The sequence below is a fragment of the Solea senegalensis genome, linkage group LG3, assembly GCF_019176455.1.
Source record: "Solea senegalensis isolate Sse05_10M linkage group LG3, IFAPA_SoseM_1, whole genome shotgun sequence".
Taxonomy (NCBI): Eukaryota; Metazoa; Chordata; class Actinopteri; order Pleuronectiformes; family Soleidae; genus Solea; species Solea senegalensis.
The window spans coordinates 18,208,647-18,231,074 of record NC_058023.1 but is presented as its reverse complement, the minus strand read 5'-3'; the positions used below and the strand labels follow the sequence as shown (position 1 = coordinate 18,231,074).

The 22,428-nt window shown below is 38.8% G+C and overlaps 1 protein-coding gene across 2 annotated transcripts in view; it reads right to left on the bottom strand.

The window, feature by feature from the left end:
• Window positions 1–22,428, bottom strand: part of dennd5b (DENN/MADD domain containing 5B) — a 63,029-nt gene that overhangs the window by 37,417 nt on the left and 3,184 nt on the right. For both annotated transcript variants that reach the window (XM_044021301.1, XM_044021302.1), the window contains exons 2-4: window positions 3,344–3,403; window positions 2,468–2,577; window positions 17–710 (exon numbers count right to left, since the gene is read on the bottom strand). In XM_044021301.1, coding sequence (XP_043877236.1) covers window positions 17–710; window positions 2,468–2,577; window positions 3,344–3,403 — 864 coding nt within the window. The remainder of the gene's footprint in view (window positions 1–16; window positions 711–2,467; window positions 2,578–3,343; window positions 3,404–22,428) is intronic.

Sequence of the window (22,428 nt, the reverse complement as noted above, 5' to 3'; positions counted from 1 at the left end):
GTGTATGTGGACTTACCCTGTGAGTAGAGGAGGATCTGCATCTCCAGCAGGGTGCAGGTGAACACCTGGACAAGGTTTTCCAGTCCCAGCAGACTGAAGGTTTCTGTGAGGGGGAAGTCAGCCAATGGTAGCTCCAGTAATCCAGGCCTCTGACAGACGATCGGCTCATAAACACCATAGAACTTGAGTGTGCGTCCCGGGGCGGGCAGTGGTACCTCAAACAGAATGTTGTGAATATAGCTCTCCAGCGGTAGTGGAGGGGTAGTGGCTGCTGTGATGGCCCTGTGAAGCTGCGACAGGAAGTGGCGACAAGCATGCATGAATGGCATGGGGCTGATCAGACACAAAGCTTTGGATACGTAGAGGGTATCTCGCGATGAGTCGTAGCCAATCGTAGCATGAGATGAAGATGAGGCAGATGAGGAAATGGGGGGGTCAACCTCATCTAAACTGCTGGCCAGAGAGTCCATGCTAGAGGAGGAAGAGGAGGAGGAAGATGGAGGAGGGTTGGATGAGGTATGCCTTGCATTGTGCAACTGGTATAGGGTATGCATGGCAGAGCAGATCTGCGGGCTGGTCACCTCCTCATAGAAGGAGTGGACAAAGCCATAAGTTCGAGAGCCGTCCTCCTTAGTGATGATAAAAGAGTGAAACTGAGGATCACGCTGACTAGCCTGTGTCCGGAAGGACAGTCCTTTAGGCATACACAACTGCAGGGAGAGCAAACACAAGTCAATCACCACACTGTCATCAGGGACCTTTTGGTTTTCATATCATCTCCACATTATCTTTATCAGTGTTCTGATACAATACATTTATTCATATTCATACACTCATTCTCTACCACTTCTTTTGAGGGTCATGAAGTGGGCAGGTACATCCTAGACAGGTCACAGTCAATGTGTCAGCTTTCACTGATTAAATTTGCATCATCATCATGTACCGGCTGCATCCTTGCTCCGGCAGTCCATCTCTTACACAGAGAATAGGCAAGTTCTATGTTCATGTTCATATAAAAGCATTCATGATAGGAGCAGGGGATGATGGAAGTATGATGGAGGAGTAAGAGAAGAAAATTAGGCCGAAAAAGTGGAGAGAGGAATGACAATGATGTTTCCAGAGGACTGTCAACAGCTCGCAATCATCTGAGTGTCAGGTTTCAGTGAGAGCACTGCTGCATTACGGTCTGTTTCCACGATGGCAGACGAGACTCCCGGCTGAATTATTAAGCAGCACTGACACCTGGCAGGTGGAACCACACACGCGCGCACACACACACACACATATGAGGTGCCGTTTTTGTAAAGTGGCTGAAGCTGAAATTTAAAAACAATGTTTAAAAAAATAATAATAATAATAATGTTATCTTTTTGTTAACATTCAAAATTCTAATATGTGGTTTGTGATGTTCTGATAGTTTGGCAGTGACATGATTGGAGATGAACAGCTCCACTTATGCATACGCTCAGTGTTAACAGTGCCCAGCACAGAGCAGTGTATACAGCGGTGGGTGGGGGTGGATCGTGCTGGTCAAAGTGAGGCAAAATCATAGAACACATCAAGAAAATTTCTCCAAACATGTTTTTTTTTTGTTAATTTCACACTAAGGTGTGTTCAAGTGTTCATTTTCTCCGATAAGTTAATTTCTCCCATTTTACTTAATTATTTGATTCTTACACAGTCTGACCTCCTAAAGCTTTTGTTTTGGTACTTCCGGTTACTGACCATGTGAATTTGCATATTGGCTAAATATTTATTTTCACCCAGAAGATTTTTTTTTAACATTTATATTTATATTTAGCGTAACATTTAACATTTAGATTGAACTATTTCATATATTTATAAGTCAACATATTTGTGTAAATAAATGGAAAATGGTAAAAGTTAAAAGTTAACAAATTCATAACACTTTTTAAAAAATTGTTAGGAGCTAATTTGGAGGTAATTTGCTCTCTCTTGCTTAACATTACTCGCTTATTGTTCTTCATGGAATCTCACGCCAACAGTGGCGATAGACAGTGTACTGTGCCCACAACACCACTAGTAATTACATGACGTTTGTTCAGTGTAAGCCTAGTCTACTTTCATCAAGCAATGTATGGCGCATGAAACAGTAGGTGGCGTCATAACAAACATCTGAAATAGGCTGACATTAACCTTCATATCAACTTAACAGAATTCAAGCACTTTTAATGACCCATGTTTTCTTTCTTTTTGCTGAGAGGGAGTTTCTTTCCTTGATATTAGTCCAGGCAATCAAAGCAGATCACCCCCTTTTCTGCTGCTCTGCCTTGACTTATATGTACCGCATAATCTATGTTTAACAAAACAAATAACATGAAAATGGATTATTCATCTGTATCTGTCTTTCAAATTGTAATAATCCAGTGACCATAGAATTCTCTCTGAGCACTCCTGGGTGGTTTCGACAATTATTGAAATTGCTTTCATGACCTCAGTCACCTACCATGTTGACAGCATCCTGGTCGAAGGGGTTTGCCTCCACATTCTCGGGGTAATGAGCCAAAACTTTGGACTTGAATGTTCTCTTCAGGGGACTTTGGTCAAAATGTTCACCTAGAGATAAAAAGATGAAATTGAGTTGATTGGTGGGAAATTACAGGCTGACACAGCCAAAACACAACATAATGCATAGCCTAATTTGCAAACTCCCATTCAAGTTGATTAAATCAAGTCAGTTAATCTGTAATACTGCCCAATGTACATATATAATGTGTGCATTTTGGACATTCTGGGTATCTCACAGGACTACTGGAATTAAGCTAAGTATCACTTCAGTAGGTCTTTCTTATTTTGGTTGCTTTTTCATTAATTGCTATTGTATCTAGCTGGGTTGTTGACTTTTGACTTGTCTGTTTAGTTAAGGTAAAATTTTTATTTTTTTTTCAAGTCAAAGAGAAGGTTGTTATTGGTGTTGCTGTTTTTGACCCAGATCTGGTCCAGATTATAGATTTGGAAGCAATTTAAATTTAACATGGTTCAGTCCCCTTTAACTGAAAGTTCAGATGAGTATATCTCAGTGATAGTGAGATCAGGATGAATATTGTTATGTTTATGTAAGATTTAGATAAAAATGTTAAAAAACATTTCAGGTGCCGGTTTGTAAAACACAGGTGACAAAGTCTTTCAGCTTAGGCGGTTGTCTGCCAAAAATATGTTTAAACATTTAAGTGAACACAGCCCATATCTAATTGGTTATCTAATTTGGTGAAAATCTAAGGCAGATTAATAATGAAGTGATGTTAGTGTGGCTTCATGTCTATGTGGAAACAGGATTAGCTAAGTGAGTAAAGCAGGCATGAGAAAAGACTTCAGAATTTACCTCTGGATGTAGTGTCTGGTTCCCTGCCTTGGCGGTTTGCCTCTAGCCAATGGTACAAAGCTATGGACGAGCCACATGCAGAAAATCAAACAGAACAAAAACAGCAAAATGTCAAAACTAATACATACAGAGAAGCACAGAATGATTCATGGATGAGAATGAGTAGATCATCAACAGGACAGTATCAATATCACAACAGCGCATGCATTGCAGACATAATGCACTTGTGGAAAATGGAGTATTAGAAGTTAACAACACCTTTACATCTCAGTAGGGATGCGTTTCAGTAAATAGTACTAGTGGTACCTAGTCCTGATTGATCAATAAAGAAGTATCAATAAGTGTTTGGACAAATACTGGTGCTTATAGGGGAACTTGAATATTAGAATATGGGAATATGTTTATAAATGTGGGTGTGTACGTAATGAAATGGCTCCAGTGTAATCTTACAGGGCAACAACGCCACTCTGAGTTATGCATCGTTGTGTTGTTGGAACAGCACATCTGATGCTAGTAAAATCCGCTCACACATTGCTCTAATTCTAATATTACTAGGGACAATCTGGCTTTCTCTGGATTCTCAGTGACCACATGACAGTCGAGCAGTAATATTGCTGTGAGTCACAGAGGAGACAAGAGAGTGCAGGTGATGTGCTCTTCTGACGTGTCCCCACCAGTCTTGTAATCAAACCCATGCCCTTGAAAATGTTGCCAGACTCTTACAATAACATTCAGACCCATTTAATGGCAAAAATACTGTAAGTACTTTTTATGCATATTGCCCTATAAGACTACACATTGCCGCCTACTGGACCAATTATGAAACTTTTTGTAAGTACTATTCATGTACACATAAATATTTTTATAGAAATTAAGGAATTGCCCTTTAATTGTTTTGGGGGCACATCCAGTCTATTTCTAGTGCCAGTCCCAAACCAGATAAATGGGAGGGTTGCATCAGGAGGGCATCTGACATAAAAATCTCTGCCAAATTAAATATGTGGATCATCCACTGTGGCAGCCCTTGGAGACAGAAAGGCCAAGAAAGAAAATATTTTAATATTTTATTTTAAATATTTTTTTGTTCTATCGTCTTGCATAGTCACTATTACTGCAGGGGCAGGTCTCAACTGCCTGCTGCTGCCTGCTAGCAGTGACAGTTGCATGGAGAGTCAGATTAGGTGTCAGTGTCAATATTGATAAAATCCTGATTATACCCATATCCCTACTCTTTTGGCTTTTAGACTAATGAAGCAAAATGCAGGCTAATACAGTATTAGATATTTAGTGTTAAGAGATGAACACATAGTGGATCATCATCTCAACAGTGTGACCACATGAGAGAATTTGAAGAATAGTCTTTTGAAAAGTAAAAGCTGCCAGTTCAGACATGTAACCCGAAATGGAGGGATTGTGTTTTAGAATTAGTGAGCAGATGTCTGGATAAAACCAAACAGCAGCATGTGAACGGCACCAATCACTTCTAGTTCTAACACTTATGTCAGATTCTAGACCAGGGGTGTCAAACATACAGCCCAGGGGCCAGATCCGGCCCGCCAGAGGGTCCAATCCGGCCCACAGGATGAATTTGTTAAAATTTCACACTACGATTACAATCTAAACGTAATGTCAAATACAATATTTTTGTCTTCCAGATACCTGTGACTAAATGTTTGTGCCATTTTAGATCCAGTGTGATGTGTAAATAGTACATTTAGGCACGATATTGTTGAAATTGCACTTATATTTCTCAAGAAATGTCATGTTTTGTAAAAATATCCTTAATTAAATGTAAGACAAAAGAGAAAAAAAGCAAGGAGTTCTTGTTGTTCATAGGTTATTATGCTATTATTTTACTATTTTTACTGGTCCGGCCCACTTGAGATAAAATTGTGCTGTATGTGGCCCCTGAACAAAAATGATTTTGACACCCCTGTTCTAGACAAACTCCAAATAGTTTTTATAATCAATCACAGAACATAAATCTTACAGTACAGGTCTTCAGTGTGATGTATTTAACTGTATGAACGAAACAGTAGCGAATGTACAAGTATCTTTGTTCAAAAACCGCTTAGAGCATCCTTTTCACAATTAACTCAATAGTAAATATGATCTCACCTTGTGTTGAGCTTTAAAATATCTGCGACACAATTTCAAGTTTGTAAAACTTTAATGAAGTTGCAAAAACGCCATTAAAACGTTTTTAAAACAAGTTAAATACTGCTGCTGCAACTACTACAAGAAATAGGAAACCACTTTTGTGCCTGATACCGTATATTAAAACATTCTTGTATCTACTGATCGTAAAATCATGCGACCTTTTACCTGCAATACTCATAATGCAAGTCATACTCACTGCCACATGCCAATGCGCACTGACTCATTGTCTAATACTTTATCCTAGGAAATGTGGGACAGATCATCAAAATAATAATCTGGTTGGGGATTATGATACATGGGATTGTGATCTGTGAACGTTGTTAACAAAATATACTCAGCCTCATAGGCTTAGTATATCTCCCTAAAGCATTTTTTTTATTTCTTTACACTGTGGGCTCATCTGGGTTTTGAGGCACAAAGTATCAAAGTACAGGAAACAATGGGGGGTATATAAAGGGGCAACATAAATAGTAAATAATAATAAGGGGAAGGGCTGTGCATAGAGCCTGTGTATAATACTGTAGAATACTTTGAGGTCGGTGGAAAATATTGCACATGATGCTGTAGTTACATGATCGAAGCAGCAGTGAAGTGACAGTTCTCAATGACATTAGTCAGCATTTATCAACACACACACCCTCAAGTTAACAATGAGAATGACCATGCTCAGAGTAATGCTAATGCAAAGGCTAAGAGGCGCTAATGCTCTTATGTATCGGCAGATAAACCTTCTTAGTGGATGTAAATGACACTGACAGTGGCAGTAGAACAGCATATGTTCAATGTTAAGCTGTTGAAGCTGTTTTGAAGACAAATAAATGCCAAAACCATTCGAGCCAGAAACTGGATGTGTGTTGTCTGTAACAGTCTGTTACACATAACAACTGTCTGAGTCCAATATACATAAATCATAGATTGATGAATTAAGCTATTGAACAATTATAATTGAGTATTAAACCAAGCCGTGTAATGTTGATTAATGTGTGTAAGTGCAGTGAAGTCGCTGTCTTTCCACAAGCACTGGTCGATACTGATGCTACCTTTTCAACAACATAGCACATCATACATGCCTCAGAATCTAGACTTGTAGTCAAGACCGCCTAAACCGAGGCCAAGACAAGACCAAGACCAAGACAGACCTAGTCAAGGCCAAGACCAAGTCAAGACAAGACAGAGAAAAAAAAAAAAACAGACTAGGGTTGACGTTACACCATAACTTGCATGAACTGCATGAAGAACAGCGGCATACTGGGGTTCAATACATATTAGAAGGTATTATTTCAACTACAGGCAAAACAATACAGAGACAGAGTATGTCATGTGAGCTTACTCACTGTAAACGTATTCACAGACTGGGTGAGATAAACTATGACGGCTGTTACTGCATTATTAGAGGAGAGATTGAGAGATTAGAGGATTAAGCCTGCTGAGGACTGACATGACTGGTCCCAAAGTCATCTGACAAAACAGCAAACACCTCCAACAACTGTCTACAGAATGGGAAATATGCAACTGATTTAAATCAATCGTAACATCAAATTGAAAACACATAAATATAAACTTGAAATTACATCATGTCCCATTGTAGTAGCCAAATTACACTGTATGATATCAACTTCTCTGAAATGGATTAGGCCTAATGTTAAGACAACACAACGGTGATATGCAGATGTTATTGATTAAGTCAATGATCCCATTTATTTAGTCAAACAACACCATTTTAAATACAATACTGCAATCCAACAATACAAAGACCGCCGAGGCTGGGACAAGACTGAGACCACGTAAAAGGGGTTGTGAGACTCTAGAGTAAGCTAATTCATCCACAACACGGACTCAGTAAAGAAGTAAACACCGTAACTCTGAACATCACATCATCAGTCAGGAGCTCATTCAGCAACAGACTGATCCATCCATGTATCTATGATCCTTCTAACTCTTAAGTATATTACCTTTCTCGTTTTTCATTTTTATGAAATTTATATTCATATCTCATTTTATTTTTCTCTGGGAACCCCCTGACCTGTTATTGACAACCATTGCTCAAACTACTACCATAGGTTCTGTCCTGTGGGCTAACAGATATCAGATAAACGGAGGCTCAGAGGGGATAGAGCTTTTTCTGTTGCTGCACTGAGATTGTGGAACAATTTTCTACAGCATGTGCATGAAAAGAAAGATCAGCAGAGGGCACCAAAAATACCATTTTTGTAATTATTTCAAAAAATGTTGGTACAGCCTTATCACCCAGAACAGAGGTCAGTGAGACCAGTCACAACTCAATCAGTAAGCATCAAAGTCCAGTCACACACACACTCACACATCGAATGACTGAAGCCTAATCTGTTAATAACCCAACCATTAATGAATATTTTACCAAACCAGATCTGATGCGTTTGGTTCCATCAGGCTCAGTGTGTGTGTGTGTGTGTGTGTGTGTGTGTGTGGCAAGCAGGCAGACAGGCCGGCATCTCAAAGCAGCCTTCATTACATCATTCACTATTCACTATCCATGTGTACTTGGTGACACAAAACACTTATAACAGCTAAACTGTGTGTAATGCCTCTGTTGTGAAGATGAAAAGAAAGAGAGATGAACTGGTCTATCTAAAATGTTGGTACATTGTTTACTCAGCCTTATCACCCAGAACAGAGGTCAGTGAGATAAGTTGGAACTCAATTGGTAAAACGTCAAAGTCCAGTTACACACACAATGACGGAAGCCTAATCTGTGAATAACCCAACCATTAAAAAATATTTACAAAATCAGACCAGATAACCAATAACACCACAAAAAGACACTAGATTTTTCGCTAGTCGCTTTTGACAAAAAAGTTGGCACCACTGAGCAGGTCTGCCAGTGGCCTCCCGGTTGAGGCCATTACGTTAACGACGTTACGTTACAGGGAGGAAGGCTTGGGATCGGGAATCGTTTGTGTTTGTCTGGCTCTCCGATTTGACTAATCATGCTGTTGACTGAGGTTAGGACCTCCTACCTCATTAACATATGGACACAGAAATATAGAAATAAATAAATATAGGTGAACAGAAAAGTTAGGCATTTTTTTCTTTTATTTTTTATTCACGCATGTATTCATTTATTTATGCATTTATTCTTGCATGTATTCCTGTATTTATTTATTCATTTATTTTTATGCATCTATTTATTTACTTCTGTATTTATGTATACATTTATTTATGCATTTCTCCATTTATACATAGGTCATGTTTCGTCCTCCATATTATTTAATGGTAAAATTAACATTATTTTACTGTCACTTAAAAAACATTTTTTTCTGTTAATGAAAAATAGCGCGACCTAATTTAGAACACCCGAGTAGTCACACAGCATATAATTAAAGGCACTTTTGTAAGGAAAGAAATAGCTGTTACTGGTTAACAATCTTCACAAAATCTCTATCCGAAGTTGTCTACAAGCACAGAATGCAAACCGTAATACATTTTTATTTGTGAATGAAAATCAGACCCAAACTAATGATGGTTCGGTCATGTATTTACCATATGAGGGGAAAAAAAATCCACAGCATCGTATTGTACAGTACATTACTTTTTATTTTATTTTTAAAAATATCAGTGGTACAAAGAAGGAACATTAACATAAACTGTCACAAACAGTTCTAATGAAAACAAAAATATGATGTACAAAACCAGCTATGTTATGTCCAAATGTAAACAGGATCTTACACATGGGTAAGTGTGTAAGTCCAAGAAGTCGGCGATAACAGGGGAGTGGGTTAGTGAATGATTTATTGTACAATTCTGACCACAATCCAGCCTCGTGTTTGTGCCTATACCTTTCACTGCAACTGCTCACATATCAAAAAAAAAAGTGCCAAAGCCCAAACATCACAGTCTGGGTCATTCAAACAGCTGTATGTCCATCAATTCATCCATTTTCTACCACTTTATCCCCCACATGAGGGTTGTGGGGGGGCACTGTGCCAATCTCAGATGACATAAGGCAAAAGGTGGGGTGCACCTTGGACAGGTCGACAGCTGTATGTGTAGTTCCATAAATATAAATCAAATAACATAGACAGAATGGCAGAAAGAATACAAGGTGTGCTTTAAGATATATCATTAAGAATAAAATTAATGAGAGGATGGAAGAGGGATTCAGACATTCTAGGCTGTAAAGGAGAGAGAGAATTAGAGGAATGGGTATGTGTGTGTCCCACTCAAAGTCCGTCAAGAAGGTGGACTGGATCCCCTCACAAATGACATGTCAAGGCTGACTATCCAGCGCTGATCAAAGCTTCCTGCCGTTTCACCTGAAACAAATGTCAAATGTATGTTTAAGTAATGTGATAAAACATTTGCTGTACTATTGGCTCAAATGTTTTGTGTTGTGTGCTGAAAAAGTTTGCCATGTGTAGTACTGATTGAGAACCCTTTTTTTCATCCATTATGAATTATATAAGGACAAAGTAATGTTCCATTTATTTTCAACTTATATTACATTCAGTTTCAAGATGCAGAGTTTGCATTTTTTTTTCTGTCTTCTACTTACAGACCCTTCTAATGTATACCCCTCTTAGCCTTACAAAACTGCCTAGTCACTACTAAATCTACAGAATAATGCATCCGACTGGCTGGATTACATTCAGACTAATGTTGGACATGTCTAGGAGGAATGGAAGAAATCACTCCGCCCCTAGGGGGGACTCCATCCTTTGGGGAAGGAATAATCTCCTACCCACCAACAAGGACTAAAAGGGAATAATGTCCCTAGTCACGGAAGAGACTATGTTCTTGCTCATATTTCTGTTCGAGAACTGTTCTGTCCCTTTTGTATCTGTTCTGAAGACCTAAATACATCTGTAATGTTAAATGTGGGAAGTACCGTGCACAGGGAGGTTTGAAGTTACTTTACTCCACCAGACAAATGGTGAAAATAATTACCCTGAATGTTAATGGGATTCTTAAACCGACTAAGAGGAACAATATTGTAAGTAAATTACAGAGGGAGAAAATAGATATAGCTTTCCTACAGGAGACACTCTCACAGAAATAGAACACAATAAATTTAAAAGGAGAGGTTTCAAGCATGTGTTCTCATTGCATGTCATTTACATGACATTTACATGACATGTTACAAGAACGGATCAAAACACAACAGAGGAGTGGCCATTTTGATCTCAGGGAATGTTGTTTATGAGCATTTAACCCAAATAACCAACAAGGAAGGTACATTTATTTTGATTAAAGGCAAGATTGATGGTGTTTCAATAACTCTGTATAATGTATACGCACCACCAGGGTCAGGGTGGGAATTTTACCTCATTTTACTTCAATCTAACCTTAAACCCAAACATAGACTCCTCTGGCACGAGAACTCACCAATCCAAAACTATTGTTAAAATAACACACACCTTAATGGCAGAATTAGATAACCTGACGACGAAGTATTATACTTATTTCTCCTCCCCACACTCGACATACTCAAGAATTGACTATTTCCTGATGTTTAAGAAGGACAAACACTGGGTTGAAAAATGTCACATAGGATGTATGGATAAATTTATATGTCAGTAAACATAGGAACTAGACTCAAAGAAACACTCTGGAAACTGAATTCCAGTATCCTAAATAAAGACACAGCTGAACACTTAATGAACGACATAGAGGAGTATTTACAATTCAATGATAATGGGGAGGTGTCACCGACTGTGCTCTGGGACACATGCAAAATCGTAATGAGAGGCAAATTAATCGCTATGACATCCCTGTTTAAGAAATGCAGGAAGGAAAAACTGAAATAACTCCAAAACGAACTAAAAATACTAGAACAGCATATTAAATTCAAATATAAAATAGAGATGAAAATGAAAAACTGAATTAAATGAAATATATACACAGGAAATTCTGACGCTGGCTTTGAGTGTGACCGGCTGATGATTGGCTGTTCTGCCTGAAGTCCCGCCTCTCTTGGTGTGTTAGATTTATTGTTCAGCTCGTGCTGAGGAGGCGGGAACTAGCTGGTTGATAGTTCACACACTATAGAGTTTTGACTTATTTTCCATTACTGTCAGTCACTTTTGGACATATGGAAGCCCACAGTTGTCAATATTGATAATAAAAGACATTAAGACATTATTTAATTATCATATAAACAAGCTGTGTTAAATATCTATGTGAAATAATTGAGTATCAATTTTCAAAGATACAATTTTTATTTTATTAGTCATGTTTGTTCCAATTTTATCAAGTCCATTTTTATTTCTGTTAAAATTGTAACAGTACTGTATTTTTGAATTAATTACAGTATATTATTGTCATGCAGGAAAGACATTTGTTTTATTTTTTTCAAGGAGCTTTTTTGTTTCAGTGACCTGACAATTGGCATGTGGCTTAAACTTATGACAGACTGTTTGTTTATTCTTTAAAGGGTTTGCTTCTCAAAAACATTATATCTAATATGCTATAATGCTTTGGGGGAAACCCCAATTACATCACAGAACAAAAATCGAGATATGACTTTTAGTCCATATCGTCCATTGTTTAAATGAATATGACTCCTCTCAGGTTATAAATTAAATGTTCAAAAAACACAGATTCTTAGTTTTGACTACAACCCTTCTACTGATCTCCGTCAGGAATATCATCTTAACTGGGATGAAAAATCTATAAAATATCTGGAAGTCATATCCCTAAAGATCTGTCAAGAATAGCAGAAATCAATTATAAACCTCTTAATAATAAGGAAATTATGGAAGATATTCATAGATGGAGCTTGATACCATCCTGCCAAGGGTTTTATACTTTTTCAGTCATAACCCTTAGAAGCATTACAAAAAAAAAATTCCAAGAATGGGACAGATTAATTTCTAGATACATGGGCTGGGGAAAAACCTAGGATACTTTATAAAACACTTTATCTGTCAAAAGAAAAAAAAGAACTAGCTCTTCCTATTCTAAAGGCCTATTACAAGGCAGCCCAACTTAGGCATTTAATAGGCTGTGTACTCCTAGTTACAAGGCCGGATGGAAAAATATTGAACAAACAATGGGAAAAGGATTCCCAGTCACTGCGTTGATTGGAGATCCATTACTACACAAACACCTTAAAGATCAGAATAATCCATGGATCACTAATTCATTACAGCTTTGGAGTGATGTATTTAAACAGTTCAATTTAAAAAAGACATTTGAAATCTTGAAATGGTTTGTATATGACCCGCAATTTACACCTAGTCAACACAACCATAGATTCAAGGAATGGACCTCCTTAGGGCTTACAATATACTATTCACTAATAAGTAAAAGGTACAGTTAGGAGTTTCCAAGATCTCAAGGATTAATCCGTACCTCAGGATAAACGACATCAGCCAGAAGCTGCTGGGAAACTAAACATATTGCATCTCAGTGTGGTTCTCCCACTGCACTGAGGCAGAGCAGAGGAGGCTGCAGGGGGTGGTGAAGATGGCCCAGAGGATTATTGGCTGCCCCCTCCCCTCCCTGAATGATATCTACTCTTACTGATGCCTCAGCAGGACTGAGAGCATCACTCTGGACAGATTCCACCCCACCCACCACCTCTTTGAACTGTTGTCCTCAGGCAGGCGCTACAGATCCATTAGAACCCGGACCAACAGACTGAGAGACAGCTTCTTTGCCTAAGCCATCACCAGATTGAACTCTCATGCACACTAACCCCCACCCCCTGCACCACAACACACTACCCCAATAATATTAATTGTATGAATTGTTCCTATAATACTGCACTGCATTGTCTGATTGCTTATCGCTGTCATTATTTAGGATTGTTTGCCTGGCAAACATATTTATTTATTTTATTTTTTCGTTAACACCTCCGGCCCTCCGAACATTTCTTGTATAATCCATTTGAAATAATATGTAGGCTAATGTATCTCTGTGAAGTACTCACACAGTCACAGTGGTCCTACTAGAAAAAGTACATTAAACGTGCATGTGGAATACCTATAATCTTTGTATCAAAGATGGATCTTCCAAATGTTTAGTTCACAGATAAGCCTATAGGCCTAGATGTGTTTCCTTGCTATTTCTATCAATTGATTGCGTTTGCGTTAAAATCGTTGTGCTAATATTATCAAGTAAGCTCAAAGTTTCTTATTGCACCTTCCCCAAACCTGGTGCTAATGTTACCTCCGTTTTGGTGTATGCTGAGAGACGGCGCAGCACGGCGCATCACCTGCATCGACTGGTAACGTATATCTGGATGATATATACAGTATGTAGCGAAGGTCCGTGATTTATTTTCAGAAATAAAATCAAACAGTTGTGTGATTGACCTGGATATGAAGTGGCGACAGCACAAAATAATATAAAGTTAGTCTCTAAAGAGACCTCCCACTGCTACGTGCATATAGGGGAAACACTGATGGAAAACCACAAATTCTGGAAAAATGTCATCCGCTATTTCTGCACTCCATATCAAAATAAATCATATTCCAACCAGACACACTGTTGGGATGTTGTGGAAGCAAAGAGGCAAATCATTATCATATAGTTTGGAGTTGCCCCGCTGTGACCCCATTTTGGTTACGCATACATCAAATCCTAGAGAGTGTGTTTTCAACAAAAATAAATTATTAAAAATCAATAAAAAGTGATTGACAAAAAAAAGAAGATAAACAGGCAAGTACTTACTTCGATTGGTGGGACAGCAATAGAATAGTCTGTTGCATCTGTAATGTCAGAAACATGTCAAATAAAAAATAAATACAATACGACTGAACAGTCAAATTGAAATACACCCGCAGCTTTAGTTTATAAAGGCAACCACACTTACAAAGATTTGAAGAAGCAGTAAGATACAGCAAAGCCTATCTTAATGTTAATGTAACTGTTGAAGTGACAAGTTATACACTGTCATAAATCATTATGCTTTATGAATTCAATAAAAATGTGTCCACATGTTAACCAAAGATATAGAAATTAAAATAAGCCCCTTGTGATGTCTGATTGAATGCTAGCTAGCAGCTGAATCCTTCAGTCAAGTCATGCTCATATTCAGTAGTGCAAACAAACTGAAAACATCTCTGATAGACTTTGTGCCAATGTATTAAATAAAATTGATACTCACCAAACAACTAATCCTTAGGATGGAGATGGATGAAGAAAAGTACAGATCCAGCTTCACGTGCTTTTCTCAAAATGCAAAAAAATACTGTAAGATACTGTTACCTAGTGGCACTTAATGGACGCATTTTAGGAATACATTATACACTGCCTGGCCAAAAAAAGTCGCCACCTTTTTACAGTAGCTGTTTATTCTTGGTAGTCTTGGCAGTTGGTCAGGTCTAGGTTCAGCAACATTATGTGCCCAAAGAATGCAATCAGCTGACTACCTGAATATAGTGAATGACCAGATTATTCCATTTATAATAGATGAACAAATATATATATTTTTTTTTTCTTCCCTGATGGCACGGGCATATTCCAAGATAACAATGCCAGGATTCATCAGGGTCAAATTGTGAAAAAGTGGTTCAGGGAGCATGAGATATCATTTTCACACATGGATTGGCCACCACAGAGTCCAGACCATCATCAATACAAGATCTTGGTGAAAAATGAATGCAACACTGGGCGGAAATAAATCTTGTGACATTGCAGAAGCTTATCGAAACAATACCACAGAGAATGATTGCCGTAATCAAAGTTAAAGGTGGTACGACCAAATATTAGAGTCTGTGACCCGTTTTTTTTTTTTTTTAGGTATGTTAAAAAAGAGACAATGGAGTGTGACATTTTTTTGTGTATTAACAGTCAAGTGCTGTATTTATAAATAAAAGGTTAATGTTACTGTTGAAATCATGCTGTGAATTTACAGCAATTGTTTACAGGGCTCATACCCATCTATTGAACCAATCACACTTCAACACATAGACATATAGACTATAATAGATCTTAATTCTCCATATCACATGCTCTTCTGAGATGCACCGCCACTAAGCCCACAGCTGTGTTTTGTACCAACAATAAACCTTGTAACTATACAGAACTTTCCTCTCGTATCTCAAAACATGAAATCGACACGGCCCCTAAGTGAAAATTTTCCTCTTATTTTCACTGCATTACTGATATTTACTTTAATAAATGCAGAAATTCAATGAGCCGTTTTAAATTAAGAGTCAAAATAAAATGCATCTCTTAAAACAAACAACCAACTGGATTATTTATCAGAAAAACATTTACTTGTCTGTCTGCCCATATTTTGGCAAAGTAAAAACAAATAAAATATAATAAATTACATCTGTGTTGGCAATGTTAACAGCTGCTGCTGCTACTACAAAAAAACATAAATTCCTTTGGAATGCATTTGTATCAGAATCTATATTAGTTTAAACAAAGGTATAACAGAATCGGACCAGAACAAAAAAAAGGGGCATCACTACATGACACCTCTGCACTTAACTATTAATCATCCATTCACCCACTGAAGGAATTAGCCATCAGGGTACGTCCAAATGCAGACTGCAGGCTCAAACCAATGACATGCTCTAGCTCCTGATCCACAGCCTCCCCATTCACTGAAGGGAATTTATTATCTTGAGAAACAACGAAACCCTGATGTAAAAATATCATAATGTTGCCAATAAGAATGCAGTTGTTCTACATAATATACATACTGTATATAGAGAGACTAGCATGCTAGTCTCTCTATATATAGCATGCTGCTTTCGTGCTGACTGGCAGTCTGTGCGCAGACAGATGGCCCAAGCCAGAGCAGAGCTTTAGCTGCACAAATCCCTTTGTGTCATGCTGCTGTCTGAGGACACGCTTTGTCCAGGCACAGCTCCACTCTTATTTACCATGACACTGAACAGTTCCCAGCAGAAGCAACAGAGCTCTTACACCACAGTGCAGGACAAAGAAAGACTGGACTGGAGCAGTAAGTTCCCCAAAAGATCCACACAATTTGATCAAGTCAAGTGTAGCACAGTGTGTAGTCCATGCACCATGCAAATGTAATGACAGACCATACTCTCACATTTCAATTTCATGTCTGAAAGAGCCACAGGGCCAACATTTCCATCATCTGAAATTGTACCATTCTAGCGACCACACCAAGCAGCTTAAATAACAGTGTGGTGTACTAATGTCCACAGCTGAGTGTTTTTTTGACATAAAATGTGTAGGGCATGAATGACTTCTGATTTTTTGAAAACGACTTATCTGTCAGTAAAGTCCAAATCGAGTCAACAAGTCGTTTGATGACGTCATCACATTCACAACAATGAGGAACTTTTATAAATTCTCTGTAACATTAACAGTCAACTTGTTAAGTACAGTGCACTTTCAAAAAACAAGAATCAATATGCCTCTTAATGACATTTAATTAAACTAAACATATAATAGGCTAATTTTTAGCCTATGAATTTTTAATTCCAACAACACAGAGAGCAACTTAGACAGTGTGGGTATTAGGGTGCATTCACATCGAATAGTTTGATTCGTTGGTCTGCACCTGATAAAACATTTTCAGCTGGTTACGTTCACAAAGGCACATTTCAAAGTGAAGTAAAGTGTTTCGAAAAGTGAAGTTAATTTGATTTTGTGTACAGAGCCAGATCACAGCATAAGTTATTTAAGGTTACCGTTCCTATACAACAGGTCTAGACCTTGTCCTTTTACTAAACAAACTAAATAGCCGTATGTTATTGTTTGAAGCAGTATGTCTCTCCTCCAGAGGCATGGTGGCAAGGTTTAAAGTATTAATTTGCCAATCTTGGGTGATGCAATGGCAAGTCACTCCTAGATGTGCTATAATCCTTCCCCGTCAACCATGGAAAGTGGCCTCATGTCTTTGACCATCATGTTTAGAATTGACTCGGTGAGAGCAGTTGATTGTTGGGAAGTACACGTCTGCATTTTCTGAGAAAAGCTATCCATGGTTCCTGTACTGTATATTTTTTAGGTTGCATAAATTTTATTTTGAAATTGTCATACAAAATGACATTACTGTTTAAACTGTCATGATCCTTCACACAAATAATACAGACGATTGTCCCACTCTGAGCTAGTTCAGTTGGCTACGGTGAAACATATTACGTGGCATTGCTTTGGGATACAGACACTTTGACATCACTAGTGACCGGTTGACTACTAAATTAATTACTGACTCATTTTGCCATCCACAATTTGTTGACTAGTTGTTGCACCTATAGATAGAGTGGTAGCCATTGAAAAGTTCCCATTTAAGCTGAATACCAGCAGGCTCCCAGATAACTTCCAGTGGCTGGATTAAGGTCCCCTTCTCCTGAGTGTGTCAATTTTTTTTTTACTGTTAATCCACCCACCCATTCATTGAATTACACACAGTAGCCCATAGTCATTCTGATGATTTGAGAAGTGAAATTATAACAGGCCTACCTATTGGAGATGCGCTGGCCACCGTGTTATCCGAACTCTGCAGGTACTTATTCTTTAGTAAACACTTCCCAGAGTGGGAAAAATCTCAAAACACAAGAAGACAGCAAATATGCTACTTTAGGAAAACAATTATGTCATAGACCAGTGGTGTCCAGCCTTTATAACGAGGGCCAGATTTGATAATGTCAAGATTTCCAATAGCCAATGGTCCCTTTGAACCTTTTTTTAACACTAAAAGTTAGATACACTGTTTTATAATAATTTTATTTTCATTGTGACAATTACCATTTTGAAATGGCAATTAACCAAATCTGCCTTTCTATTAAATCTGGAGTCAGATCTCATAACAACATGATAAAGAACCGATGGATGTATCTGTCTATCACGGCTGAGTTTCAAACATAGGACTCTGGTTCCAAAGCATAACACCTTACCAGCTGAGCTTTGTGCAGGCTGATATGAACGGCTACACAGTTTACTTCATTCTATTCACAGGCAAGTCAACAGCATCAGAGAACGGGCTGTCTTATGATGTGGTGATATCACTTGTTAACAGACTTCCTGTGGTCAGGATACACAGAGCATTGTGACAACTTTTACACAAGCCCCCTCCTATTCCAACACCTGGGTCAGCAGGGATTTAGGGCCTGTGGGACTTACCAGCAAGGGAGAGGGTGTTCTAACCTCCACAGAAAATGCCGTCAATAAAAGGTATTAAAGTGGATAATATAAAGTGGATGGACACCAGAGAGATCTCCATGTGTACAAATGTACATGCTGTGTACAATGGAGAGATAGTGCTGCACTGGAAGAAGGCAGAGGATGGGCAACACCAGGGCAACAGCTGTGGGGGAGTACAATACGTACATTGGAGGGGTAGCCACATCGGACCAGATGATGAGAACCAACTCCACCCACAGGAGAACCATAAGGTGGCATGAAACAGTTTTCCATAATTTTCTAGACATTGCTGTTAGAGTTCTCAATGGGCCTGAAAATTACAACCCGACCCGACCCAGCCTGTGGGTCTTTACACCTGAACGCGACCCGGCCCGACATAAAAGCATGAATTGTCCGCCCGAATCCGACCCAGCCCGAAATACATTTTCCCATTGAACGAAGTGCGGTGTTTTATTTGCAGCGGCAGCACCAGTCTCCTGGCTCGTGTCATCTGGGTCCTCCTGTACCGGCTGCTGCGCAGCTAACAGGCGGGACTTCACATACTGTTGTACATTTGCCCTTTGGTCAGCGGGCAGCATCCGCAACTGGTTGAATTGGTTTCAGCCACAGGAATGTTGCAGCTTTGTGGAGTGGTGCGCAAAACCGGTTGCACATGCAGGGGCGTCAGGTCTCTCCATCAAGCAGGCAGCCAGATTTACTCTTCACCACACGTGAACACTGATGATTCACATCAATCAACATATAATTTACAAACTGCAAGAAATGTGTTTTATGAGGGGGAAAAAAGAGCTCGAGGCCTGATCCGACCTGCCTTATTTGCAGAACCCACGGGCCCAGTTGGGTTTGTCGGGCCAGCCCGACCCGTTGGGAACTCTAATTGCTGTCACTAACAGCTACATCCTGCACAAGGAGTTGTGTGCCAGCAAGTAGCAAAGGCCCAGAAAACGTGTGTCTCCTTCGAATTCCGCTGGACAGCAGGCCACAGAGGACCCCCTCAATAAATAACTTCCCTGTTCCCATAGGCAAAGGACAGGAGAAGGCACAGAAAGCCAGCATGGGGCGACTGCAATGTACTTTGTGCAAGAAGAGCACCCCATGGCACGCCATATGCAATGTGTTTTGTCTGTCATGAATACACAAACACTAGAAGCACTGGTAGTAATATAAGAGTTATTATATTGTTAATAAAGTTTCTATGACCAATGACCATCTATGTCACTGCTCTGCTCTTGACGATGGCAAACGAGGGCAAAGATTTGGATTGCTTAAACAAATTACAGGTCTTTAAAAATGTGTTCAAACATAATTTCTGGGAAAAGTAACAGTACCAATGAGACTTGCAAGTGGTAACGAATTGGACAACATCAATTTTGCTTCTTACCTCCTTTTAAAAAAATATATATTTCACAGTTCATGCAAGAGATGTAAAGAAGTTTGCAAGATAAAGTGGTCTACACTTGAAGGATAGTGTATTTCTGGAAAATTCATAAAAGCAGGGTATTCATTGTTAATTTTTTTATTTAGTTTGTAGTAATTTTCTTTGATTTTGTCTGCTTTACACTTTGTGGGATCTTCATTCTGCTGAATTAATTGGAAAATAATGTTATTTTACAATATGTGGGGGAGTTAATCTGAACGGCCGGCATATGGACGTCATAAATAAAATCTTAACCTAAACTCTGGTTTCGACCATGGTTTTAAGAGCAGAACATAATCATTGCTCATCCCTGTGGACAAATGAGGCATTGCAGCTGTTTTTCTCATAGTAGGGCTGCACAATAAATCGTGTAAAAAAACACGATCTCGATTACTACATCTAATTTCTAAATGATAACGATTCTTCTGCATTTTATTTCATGAGCTGCAGTGCAAATAAACAATCCTGTTTTCCTTTCTCAACAGATGAAGCGCCTTTATGTCACGTGATTGAGTTGAGGTGAAAGCTTGTCTGCAGTTGAGAGTTTACAAGCAGCGGCGCTGGGTGAGTGCAGCATAGAATATAGGAAAAAGTGCGTGCTAAGGAGAAATAAATACAAAATGGATGATGACGAAAACCCAGGTGGTAGTGACGAGAATCACACAACCACCCGACTCGACTTTGCATTCGGCTTGTCATTAACGATCGCAAGCTTTCAGCAGTGCTGTCGCTAAATACACCAAACTCTTTGTTAAATGATGAAATTTTAGACATTTTCTTGCTAAATGTTGGAGATGAACCCACATTTTCAGGATTGTTAAGCACTTTTAACTGATCAACTGTTCGGCCTTGTTCAGTTTGGTCCTTGTGCCTCTCTTCCTGTGACAGCAATCAGTGCACGGTATTGTCAAATATAAATAATAAATTAACAATATGAAACTGTAAAATGAAGTCATAGAGTCATGTAGCACTGTGTTGCTGTGAAGGTCCAGCAATCTGTTGTTAAGGCTACTAAATCTGCACTGCTCTGACCTCCAATAACTTTTGCCTTGACATTATCACACAACTTTGTAGTAAGATGCAATCTGATTTGTATTTCTTGGCGTGGTTCCAGTACACTAATTAAATGCATAAATCCAGGGTTTTCCACCAGTAAATAAGGCTGCATGCCTGATGCTACAAACACGCATAGTGCTAGTTATCACTTTAGCGCAAATTGAATTTTGAGGATGTCCAAATAAGATCCAAATAAAGACAGAGGGGTTGCCTGTGTTAACCGAGTTGTTTTCATAGTTACCTCTACGTACTTATCACGCATTCAGAGATGTCTGGTTCTATGCTACACACGCATAACATAGCTTGCAGTAAACACAGTTAGGGCCTGCCCACACAAAAACGGATGAAGGTGAATACGCAGACTTTTTATTTTTTGAAAATGCCTCCCAGAGTGGGAAAATCTCAAAACACAGACCCTGTGTTTCTGTGTAGACAGAGAATACGCTACTTTAGGAAAACAATGACGTCATATTCCCAGCTCTCTCAGATTCTGATAAGTCAACTTTCATCCGTGTTAATTTCATACACTCTTTTATTTCATCTGCAGGAATATACCAAGTGTCTTCAGAGACCACCCCCATTGTTTTCAGTAATTTGGATTAGCCCAACCCACAAGCGGCAGATACCAACGTTGGTGGTTTTATTTAATTTTCAGCGTTTCATTTTAGGCTACAGTCAGTCCTCCTCTAAGATCCATGTCAAAGACATTGGAAGTGCAGCATTTTACAAAAATAGATGGTGATAAAAAAGTCCGATGCAAAGTTTGCCAGCAACAGTTTGCATCTCACAGCACGACTACAAACATGGCAAATCATATAAAAACGGTAAGCTGACTTGTCTGCGTTATGTTGCCCATCCGTTTTGAGTATGTGAACTTATCAGAATTGGTATATTTTAATGTTTTAGCCTAATAATCGTTTATTCCTCAACAGTTGATATCACACTGATAAAAGAAAAGACACTAGATATCACTAGAACGCGTCCTGTCTTTAGAGATTTCACACACAGGAGAGAAAAAAAAGTATTGAATTGTAAAATAAAGAGAGGAGAAAACAAAACGCATTTGCATTTCCTTCTCGTAACGTATTTAGGGTTATGACAAAAGTCAGTAGATTTGTCCCTAGTCGCTTTTTATCTTTGGCGTGGCGTGTGAGGGACAGCATCTGTGCAAGGGGAAGGGGCTGACTGTGAGCTGTGGCATAACAGTGTTTTGCTAGTTTTATGCCAGTGGTGCCAGCAAGAGGCGCACACAGGTCAGGCAAGTAGTAACTACAGTATGTGTAAGTATCACCTGAACTATGACTTAATGTTTTTAACCTCCAGCAGAAAGACTGCACTGAACAGGGGCCACTTCTCCAGCTGAGACAGAAGTTGGAAAGTGGAATATATA